This window comes from Astyanax mexicanus, chromosome 6, assembly GCF_023375975.1.
Source record: "Astyanax mexicanus isolate ESR-SI-001 chromosome 6, AstMex3_surface, whole genome shotgun sequence".
In the NCBI taxonomy this organism is placed as follows: domain Eukaryota; kingdom Metazoa; phylum Chordata; class Actinopteri; order Characiformes; family Acestrorhamphidae; genus Astyanax; species Astyanax mexicanus.
The window spans coordinates 54,389,923-54,401,335 of record NC_064413.1 but is presented as its reverse complement, the minus strand read 5'-3'; the positions used below and the strand labels follow the sequence as shown (position 1 = coordinate 54,401,335).

Genomic DNA, 11,413 nt, shown 5'->3' with positions numbered 1-11,413 from the left:
CGAATCCACACCAGTGTGGGGGGGGGGGTGTATGTGTTTTGTGGGGGGGTGGGGTAGGAGTGTGGGAGTCCTCTGTAATTCTCTAGGAGTTTGGTGGGCGTGGCCAAACACACTCGCGTCCCCTCCCTCTCTCACGGAGGGGCGGAGCCCGTTGGTTTTCCCTAGCCTTCTGATTGGCTCCTGCACACCTTCCCCTCCGACCCCCCTCCGCTGACCCCACCCCCCCTCCACCCCACCGCCCTTGTCATTTGCCGCTGTAATGGTAGGGTGTGCTCCTCCGCGCGCTGTGACTCGCAGGGCCACCGCACGCCGCGCGCATTTCTGATTAAAGCCCGAGCGCAGGCTGCGCGCAGTGCCAGGGGCTGGGGCGCGAGGACACTCAGGAGAGCGCGAGCGAGCGAGAGAGAGAAAAAGAAAGAACGAAAGAAAGAGCGCACGAGGTGGAGAGGCACCTTTGGAGTGGAGGAGAAGCAGAAGAGCGCACGAGCCACCCCGCGCGCATGGCTGCGTGACAGAGCTGCTGCTGCTTGTTGGGTGCTCGAGTTTTTTAGGGTGGTTCTTTTTCTTCCTCTTCTTCTTTCCCTCCGGAGGGAGCAGCCTCAGTTTTGCGCGCAGACCCTCGCGCCAGCATGGAGACCAGCAGGTGGGCCACGCGGTGGAAAACGAAGAGGAGGCTTTGGGAGCCCAGTTTCAGTGCACTGGTCACGCTGGTCATCGTCCTGTTGCCCAGTACTAACGCAGGTAAGTGTGGAGTGAGGGGCTGCCAGGCTGTCTGTACGCAGCTGGATAGATAGGAGCAGTTACGCGTGAAGACGCGCTGCTTTACGCGCGACTTCTGCAGGCTTCAGATGGAGCTACAGGTGTGCGTGTGTGCGTGCGTGTGTGTGTGTGTGTGTGTGTGTGTGTGTGTGTAAATTCAGGGTACGTCTACGGAGTGTCCAAACTTTTTTTAGTAGTTTTATGCAATAAACAGTACAAAACTGTCACTTTAGTGCCACTACTCAAGTGCCACTGGATTGGTACCTCTCTTATCTTTGAAGCTTGTACCCTTTTGTCACTGGATTTGTGGTACCCTTTTTATCCCTGGAGCTTGTACGTTTTTTTACTATGGGGTTGTGGTACCCCTCTTATTCCTGGGGTTGTGGTACTTCTCTTGTCACTTGGTTGGTGGTACCCTTCATATGCCTGGAGTTTTTACCCTTTTAGTCATTTTATTCCTGGAGCTTGTACCCTTTTTTGTCACTGGGTTTGCGGTACTCCTTGTATACCTGGGTTGGTAGTACTCCACTTATCCCTGGGTTTGTGGCACTTCTCTTGTTGCTAGGTTGGTTATACCCCTTTAATCTCTGGAGCTTGTACCCTTTTTGTCTATGGGTTGTGGTACCCCTCCTGTCACTGGGTTGGCAGTACCTCTTTTTTGACCTTTTATATTGCTGGAACTGTACTTAGGTTGACTTTGGGGAAGTACCCCTCTTGTTACTGGGTCAATATCTCTCTTGTCACTTAGTTGGGACCCCCTCTTGTTGCACTTAGGGTACTTGTTGGCACCCATTTGTTTCTAGGGTTGTGGTACCCCTCTTGTCACTTGTTTGGTGGGGTAGTACCAGTCTTAATACAGGGGTTGGTATCGTTTTAGCTACAGTAGCAGCACTGTTCTTCAGCTCTGACAGTGTCCACAAGTTCTGGATCTTGAGTTCTTTTTGTTTTAAAGTTTTGCAGACTTTATTTGAGTGTTTTTTAGGCATGTTCTCGGTCAGGAATGTGCATGGAACACCGAATGATGTTCCTGGGGGTGATGCCTCCAGCACACAGGGTGATGCCTCCAGCACTTTTACGCATGACTTGACTTGGCTGTTAGGTGTCTGATTGTGTTCTGGTCAAAGTTTTAGCTTTGAAAAAGAGCCGTTTCCTCACCATATGTAGAGATTTGTTCAGAGGAAGCGTGTTGGAGACAGCCTTGAAGATTTATGCTGTGGGGAGAGGGGTAAAAAGCCCTTTGTTTGAGCGAGTGGTCCGTTAGGTGTGTGTGCGGACACGGTTAGGTGGGGGTGAAATTCCTCACCGTTGCAGGATCCCTCTCACACTTGGGGAAAGAATTTTCCAGGGAATGCTTGTGGACATCATTGGGAATAAATGGTGGCATTAAAAGGTCTAAAAGTCCACAGATATGATCAGGATGTACCTGGTGTCCGTATTGGACGGGTGTAGAACTCTGTGGACTCCGTGTCTCTGTGCGTAAAAGGCTCTCTGTGCGTTCTGCTCAGATATAAATGAGAGAGTTAATGATGTGGCATTGTGATTTTAAGGCTGGGAGGCTGCTCATTTATGGCATTATGGGGCGTTCTGAAATAAAGTAAAGCATAGCAATTATGCATTTGTCCATGAATAGGACGGTCTGTCTTGGGAACCATGGAGAGATCCAGATGTTTCTGCTTTCCAGTCACCCAAATGCAATGTTAGATTCTCCCTGAAATTTAAACCATTTGTGTGAATAAATACGATTTCTGCCATTAAACTAAATTATGATACATGTGTTTTAACCATTTTTTGTTAGAATCTAATCGGAATTGAATGTGAACTTTTTAAAATGTATTTAATCATAATTGTACTGCTGCTGATGTGGATTATACAGTATACTTTATGAATTACTCAGTATCCAGTATGAATTGCATGATTTATAATAAGTATACAGTGATCATTTTCAATTTTCAGTGACTACTGTATGCACTAAAATTACTTAGTATCCATTATGAATTATTTTGCTGTTGATAGGGATTATACAGTGTCCACTATGAATTATTCAGTAAATACTGTGCAGTTGTTTGTATCTACTAAGAAACGTTTATGACTAGCTGAGTGTCCAGTATGAATTGTATGAATCATTACTGCTGCTGTGAATTACACAGTGTTCCCAATGAATGTTTCAGTAACTGCTGAGCACTTTTTTCACTATGAGTTGTACTGCTGCCGGTGTGTATTATACAGTCTTCACTATGAATTATTTAGTAAATACTGTGTTGTAATTGTTTGTATCTTCTAAGAAACGTATATGAATTGCTGAGTATCCAGCATGAATCCTGTGAATCATTACTACTGCTGTGAATTACACAGTGTTCACTATGAATGTTTTAGTAACTACTGAGCACTTTTTTTGTATGCACTAAGAATTACTTAGTATCCACTATGAATGATTCTGCTGCTGATCTGGATTTTACAGTGTCCACTATGAATTATTCAGTAAGTGCTGTGCAGTTGTTTGTGTGCGCTAACAATCTTTTATGAATTGCTCAGTATCCAGTATGATTTTCAAGAATCATTACTGCTGTGAATTATACAGTCTTTACTATATATTTTTGTTCTGTATCCACTAAGAATTACTTAGTGTCCACTATTAATCGTATTGTTATTGCTGAGTTTTCACTATGAACTTTTAAGTATCTCTTATGGATTATTAAGTATTTGCAATGAATTACACTACTGTTACTGTATACTTCAGTATCCACTCTGAATTATACTGTCTGTAACTGTGGTGGATTGCTTAGTATCCTTTATGAACTAAACAATAACTACTATACATTTTTCAGTATCCACTATGAATTAAACAGTTACTACTATACATTTTTCAATGTTCAGTATCCACTGTGAATTATATTGTCTGTAACTGCGGTGGATTGTTCAGTATCCACTGTGAATTAAACAGTAACTACTATAGATTTTTTTCAGTATCCACTATGAATTAAACATCAACTACTATACATTTTTCACTATAAATCATGAATTGTATCATAACTGCATTGGATTATTAAACTAATAAAAGAGACTGCTTATTTAAAGTTGTTTAAAGATAACAGTATAAGCTTTATTAAAACATTTTCCTAATTAATTAACTTGATGCAAGGTGATGATGATTAATGATGATATTTAATCTGCGTATAATTCAGTATACTATTGGCTTTAGACAGACCGGCTGCGGTTTGATGATTGGATGATTTGATTAGAGCAGTGGCCCAGCCAAAAGGAGCACAAGGTACTTTTTAGCCCTGAATCCACCAGCCTCAACAAGCTGGTGTTCATACAGTAGCTCCTCCCACTGGGAGGGCTCCTCCCGCTGGAGGCGGGGCCATGCCCCTGGGGCTGAGGGTTTCTTGGCTGAGAAGTAACTTGTGCCCGAAAGGAGCACCCTATCTCCACTCAGCCCCGGTCCACACTGAAGCCCAGCCGCTGCCTCCGGACGCCTCCTGCCCAGGTGGACTCGGCCCCGTCCCGTGATTTCTGCACAAGGCTGCACTGTCCTCGTGCAAAGCTCTGCACCCCCCCCCCCTCCTCCACCTCCTCCACTAGTGCTGAGGGGCTGTTTGATGACGGCCCTCCTCGCTCATCCCTATTATTTTAGTTCAAAGAGGCCGAGCCGAGACGACTGACAAATGGGTCTGAGTCTGAGCCCCCAGTTCAACTACAAAGACCCCATAAGTACAGTTAAACCTGCGGCTTTAGCTTTAACACACGCTAACTGATTATAGAAATAAAAACACTTTACCTCACCACTCTATTAATTATTACCTATCAATTAACGTTAAATTAATTATCACCTATCAATTAACGTTATATTAATTATCACCTATCAATTAACGTTATATTAATTATCACCTATCAATTAACAATATATATTAATTATCACTTATCAAGTAACGCTCTATTTAATATCACCTATTAATCAACGCTATATTAATTATCACCTGTCAATTAACGTTATATTAATTATCACCTATTAATTAACGTTATATAAATTATCACCTATCAATTAACATTATATTAACGATCACTTATCAATTATTGCTCTATTAATTATCACCTATCAATTAAAGATCAGACTGCGTCCAGGTTAAGACTGGAAGAGATACTAGTAGATGCTCTACTAATTCATAGTGGATGCTGAATAACTGATACTGGATACAGTGTAATTCATAGTAATTCATAATACCTACTAAATAATTCATAGTGAGTACTGAATAACAAATGCGCTGCTGCAGCTTATAGAAATAAAACCACTTTAAACCACAACTCTATTAATTATCCCTAATCAATTAACGCTCTATTAATTATCACTTATCAATTAAACATCAGACTGGGTTCAGGTTAATACTGGAGGAGATACTGAATAACTGATAGTGGATACAGTGTAATTCATAGTGGATACTGAATAAATTGCAGCGTATACTGACTAATTCACAATACATACTGAATTCATGACAGTGGACACTGAGTAACTCATATTGGAAACTGAATAATTGATAGCGGATACTGAGCAATTCACAATAAATACTGAATTATTCATAGTGGATACTGAGTAATTCATAGCGGATACTGAAACATTGATAGTGGATTCTGGGTAATTCATAGTAGATACTGAATAATAGATAGTGGATACTGAGTATTTTATATTGGAAACAGTGTAATTCACAGTGGATACTGAGTAATTCATATTGGATGCAGTGTTATTCATAGTGAATACATAGTTATTCATAATACCTAGTGAATAATTGAAAGTGGATTTCTGGGTAAATATTAGATAGACTAAAGTAATTTGTAGTATATTCTGAATAAAATATAGTTGATAAGCTTGAGTTGTAAAATTCATTCAGATCCAGTATTTTCCAGTTAGTTTTAATACTGAATCCAGTATGAAGTTCAGGAAACATTGTGACAAAGCGGTTTTAAGATCTGCAGCCAGAACAACTTGAAAGCAATTTGACTTTTATGCTTGTTGATATCTTAAGCGATTAGTGGATTAAATCAGCCGTCCCAATACCTACAGCATCGCTCCTGCCTTTGATCAAACCTGCCTCTCTGCGTTAACCCCTTAACTCCACACTGCAGCTCTCAGAACTGCAGAAACCACCAGATCATTCTCACTGAGTAATTCATAGTGAATACTAAATAACTCAAAGTATTTACTGGGTAATTCATATTGAATACAGAGTAATTCATAGTCATTCTAAGTAGATATCGAAACATTTAGAGTAGATACAGAGTAGTTCATATTGGTTATTACTCTTACTGATATTAATTCAAAGTACATGTTCAATAATTCTGTTTGATTATTTTGTAATTCATAGTGGATACTTAAAAAATCCATAGTGGGTTCATTTATAGTAGTTATATAGTAGTTACCGGACAATTCAAAGAGGATATTGAATCTTTCTAAATAGTTTCTGAAACACTGAGAGTAGATACTGAAGAATTCATACTGGAAATAGAAGTAAATAGATTGTATTGGGTATGGAATACTTCATAGTAGACATTGGATAATTCATAGTGGATACCAAAACACCAAAACTATATAGTGTTTAATTAATAGTTGACACTGAACATGTATAGTAGGTGCTGAATAATACATACTGGAAATAGAAGTAAATAGACCATAATGGGTATGGAATAAGTAACAGTAGACGTTGGATGATTCATAGTGGACACCGAAAACAGACTAGATACTGTAAATGTAAATTAATCCTAATGCATATGAAATAATTCGCAATGGATACCAAAACAAACTATATGCTGTTCAATGAATAGTTGGTATTGAACATGTATAGTATGTACTCAATAACTCATAGTGGATATTGAGTCTTTCTAAATAGATACGGAGACATTGAGAGTAGGTACTGAAGAATTCATAATGGGTATGGAATAATTCACAGTAGACACTGAATAATTCATAGTGGATACAAAAAACAGACTAGATACTGTTTAATGAATAGTAACTGCACATGTATAGTAGGTGCTGAATATTTCATAGTGGATATGCTGTGTATAATTCTTACTGCATTCAGAATAGTTATTTTTTTCTGTAATTCCTTTATAAATTGTAGTGTTTTTAAAAAATAAGTTTATACAGTAAGAGTGTGATGAGTGGAAACCAATAGTGGTTCTTTCAAGTGACTGCTTCAAATAACCTTTTTTAACCAACCAGAAATGGTTTCATGACCTTATTATTATTATTAGAATAATTTTGTTAACCTTTGAAAGGTATTTTCAGGAACCAACAAGGGTTTTTCTAAATAATTGCTTTAAGGACCATCCAAAAGTAGTGTGTAAGACTGGTGGAGGAGAACATGATGCCAAGATGCATGAAAACTGTGATTTAAAACAGGGTTCTTCCACCAAATATTGATTTCTGAACTCTTAAAACTTTATTTATATGAATTTGTTTTCTTTGCATTATTTGAGGTCTGAAAGCTCTGTATTTCTCATTTTATGCAAATAAATGCTCTAAATGACAATATATTTTTTAATAGAATTTGGGAGAAATGTTGTCTGTAGTTTATAGAATAAAACAACAATGTTCATTTTACTCAAACATAAACCTATAAATAGCAAAATCAGAGAAACTGATTCAGAAACTGAAGTGCTCTCTTCATTTTTTCCAGTGCTGTATATTAACAGCCAACTCAATTTAACTAATTCTATGAACTTTTTTGGTCCCTAAAGCAATGTGATTCTTCTAGTGGATAACTCTAAAACAAGATAAATAAAAGAAATAACTGCTTCAAGGAGCATTTTTGGGGGGTTTAGGGAACAAAATGTAGTTTTAAGAAGTTTTGAGAACTGAAATGTGTTTTTTTTTTATAGTAATTCTTAGAAGATATTGAAACATTTAGAGTAGATACTAAGTAACTCAAACTGGCTATTCTTAAATCCATAGTACATTCAGTCAGTTACTTTGTTAATTGTTTATTACTTTGTAATTCATAGTGGATACTGAAAAATCCTTAGTAGATTAATTTATAGTAGATACTGAATAACTCATAATAGATATTGAGTCTTTCTAAGTAGATTCTGAATGATTGAGAGTAGAGAGTAGTAAGGGGTTAATGTGCCGGGTGCCGGGTGCTTCTGGCTGGTGGCGGGTGGCAGGTGGAGGTATGTGTGCGTGTCTGTAGGGTGCCCTCTCGCTGGCTGGCGGTGCACGGACACGTTTTCGGGCCCTGAGGCTGAAGATCAGCTCAGATACGCATTCCTTCAGACAATGCTCACGCTTCACATCATCATCCCCCGAACGTTCTCCAAGCGCCGCCGCCGGCCCCGGGTCCCGTCTCTCAGCGCCGCCACTGCCGCTGCCACTGCCGGGCCGGCTCGGCCCTGCAGCCGCGACCCGCCGCCGGTTCTGCCTGTGTGTTTTTTGAAGATCTGGTGGTTTTGATGTGCTGTAATTACACATCATATCTACACGTCCCAACATGCAGCTCTCAGAAACATAAACCCAGAGCTTCAGATCTGCTGCTTCTGCTGCTGCAGAACCACAGCTAACAGAACAACCCCAGAAAAAAACTAAAAAACATTCTTAGAAATGGGTTCTTTGGGTTTTTGACACTTAAGGATCACTTTTTCACTCTTTAAAAAACAGAAATAGATGGTTTTGTCTTCAACAGAACCTTTAAAAGAGTAAAACTGGCTCTTTTTTAGAGTAAAATCATGAAATAACCACTTTTCCAGACCAGAAATAGGTTGTCTTTGGTGCAGTGCCATAGAAGAACCATACCAGGCACCAAGCATTGGCTCTCAAAAGAGCTGTTGTCAAAAAAGGGGGACATTTTTTACGAGTTTTGCCATAGAAGAACCTTTCAAACACCAAAAATAGGTTCTCTTTGGATTGATCCCACAGAGGAACCAACACTGACTCTCAAAATAACTGTTAAAAAGTTTAACAGTGGGTCTCTTTTGGAGTGATTCCTTAAAAGAACCACTTTTTAGCCTTAAAACATCTCGAAACTACACCAAAAATGCTATTTACTAGAAGAATCACATTGTTTTAGTGGACAGTTATTGGGATTAGCAAGATATTTGGTTTCTTTAAAAACGTTGGTTGTTGGTATAATGATTTTTGTGGTTCTTGAAAGAACCTTTCAGTACATAATACTGGTCCTTGAAGCATTAGTTAGGAAAACCCTTGTTGCTTCCTGAAAATACCTTTCATTTTTGGTTAATTGAAGAACAATTTAAAAGACCAAAATAGGCAGCAATGAAGCAATGAGGATATATATATAATTTTTTTGGATCCTTAAAGGACCTTTCATTGGCCAAGCAGGTTTGATTGGAAAGATAAGTTCATGAAACCATTTCTGGTTGGTTTAAAGAATGTTTTCTTGAAGCAGTAGCTTAAAAGAACCACTACTGGTTCACACAAGGCCTACCTTTATATTCCATTCATTACACTAATCATATATACACTTACTGTTTAAAAACACCACCATTTATAAAGTAGCTGCAGAAAACCTGTTATGTATCCATTAGAAAGTATACAGAGCATATTAGCTTCCATTAGCTGCATAAAACTGGTTCTTTTTGCACCACAAATGTTTATTTGGCTTATTTAAAGAACCAGCTGTAATTTTGGAAAGGCTCTTTGGGAAACCATGAGTGTTTTTTGATGCAGCTGCTCCAAAATCACCTGTTTGGCAACTGAAAGGTTTAATAAGGAACAAAAGATGGTTCTTCTATCTTATCGCTCCACATAAACCTTTTTGGATTCTTAAAGATTCTTACAGGAACCGCAGTAAAGTGATTCTCCTAGACAGTCTTTCTAAGACCTTTGTTAAATAACTCCCTATATTGTGTTCATAGAGAGTCTTTGAAAGACCTTCTGTAGAAAAATCAACTGTACTTTTGGGGATGTTCTTGGTTCTTTGGGAAACAATACATGTTTCTTCCATGCAACTGCTCCAAAAAACTGTTTGGCAAATGAAAAGTTCATTGAGGAACCACAGATGGTTCTTCTTGTTCGTCTTATTGTTCCAAAGAAACCTTTTTTATAGATTTTTACAGGAAACAAAATGAAGTGGTTCTTTTAGAGAATCGTTCACAGTTCTTGGTTAAATAACTAATTGCCTAGATTGGAAATAGTCTTCTTTGAATGAACTGTTCAGAGATTAAAAGTTTTATCCCATCTTTACCCAATGTTGTGCAGTAAGAAACAATAAGTGGGTCTCATAAGAATTACAGAAAAAGGTGAGGAAAAGTGGAGATAAGAAATGGTTGGTCCTGGTTGTTTAGGGGTAGTGTTACAAAGTAACTCTTTTATCCCGATTATCTACAGCTCTGCAAAAAATAAGAGTTTCTTCGATTTTACCAAATTGAAAACCTCTGGAATATAATCAAGAGGAAGATGGATGATCACAAACCATCAAACCACCAAACTGAACTGCTTGAATTTTTGCACCAGGAGTAAAGCAGCATAAAGTTATCCAAAAGCAGTGTGTAAGACTGGTGGAGGAGAACATGATGCCAAGATGCATGAAAAAAAACTGTGATTAAAAAATATCAGGGTTATAATTCCACCAAATATTGATTTCTGAACTCTTAAAACTTCATGAATATGAACTTGTTTTCTTTGCATTATTTGTGGTCTTAACCATTTTTCATTTTCTGCAAATAAATGCTCAGTTGGGTTCTCTCTCTCTCTCTTTCTCTTTAGTAAAGCAGTAGAAAGCTTTTTTTACTGTGGATCTGCTGTAAAACACACATGCTGTAATTAAAGTGTGTGAATAGGCTGTAGACTATAAATAGGTGGTGTATGTTGGTTGGGTATGGGTGGTGTATAGCTGTTTTTGGTGTGTATGGGAATATTGTACTTCGCAGTGGTCCGGGAGGGAGGGAGGGAGGGAACACGTTTTTTTTTTTCTTTCCTCTCTTTTTTTTCAGTCAATCTTTCCCTCCTGAAGTGAAGTTTTCTCAGTCAGGCATAATGCCGTCTTGTTCAAACGGCAGGCGTATGTCAGAGAGGGGTTAGGAGAGGGGGAGAGAGAGAGAGAGAGAGAGAGAGAGAGAGGGAGGGAAGGAGAGAGAGAGGGAAGGAGGGAGGGGGTGAATACATTAGTGGAGTCTCAGGGAGCTGCAGGTGAAAAGGTCCACGCTTTTCCAGCTGATTGCACCTAGCTGGAGCTGGAGGCTTGGCGGCGGGGAGAGCGGCAGGGAGAGTGGCAGGGCTGCCGGGTGATTAGTGAGGGACCCTTAACTTTATACAACTTTAAAGTGACTTTAAAAAAGAAAGAATTACAGTATGAGTTTACTGGATTAAAATCGGTGTATTGTAGCATTGTAGATACAACTCTGGAAAAAAATATATAAAAGAAAGAAAAAGATTTAAAAAATGATGAGTTTCTTTAATTTTGCTAAATTGAAAACCTCTGGAATATAATCAAGAGGAAGATGGATGATCACAAGCCATCAAACCACCAAACTGAACTGCTTGAATTTTTGCATCAGGAGTAAAGCAGCATAAAGTTATCCAAAAGCAGTGTGTAAGACTGGTGGAGGAGAACATGATGCCAAGATACATTAATTAAAACTGTAATTAAAAAACAACCAGGATTATTCCACCAAATATTGATTATTTCTGAACTCTTAAATCTTTATG

The 11,413-nt window shown here is 38.9% G+C and overlaps 1 protein-coding gene across 4 annotated transcripts in view; it reads left to right on the top strand.

The window, feature by feature from the left end:
- Positions 1–253: 253 nt before the first annotated feature.
- col11a1a (collagen, type XI, alpha 1a) overlaps positions 254–11,413 on the top strand; it is a 193,666-nt gene continuing 182,506 nt past the window's right edge. For all 4 annotated transcript variants that reach the window (XM_049480869.1, XM_049480871.1, XM_049480870.1 and 1 more), the window contains exon 1: positions 254–741. In XM_049480869.1, the coding sequence (XP_049336826.1) occupies positions 630–741 (112 nt within the window). In that variant the 5' untranslated portion in view covers positions 254–629. The remainder of the gene's footprint in view (positions 742–11,413) is intronic.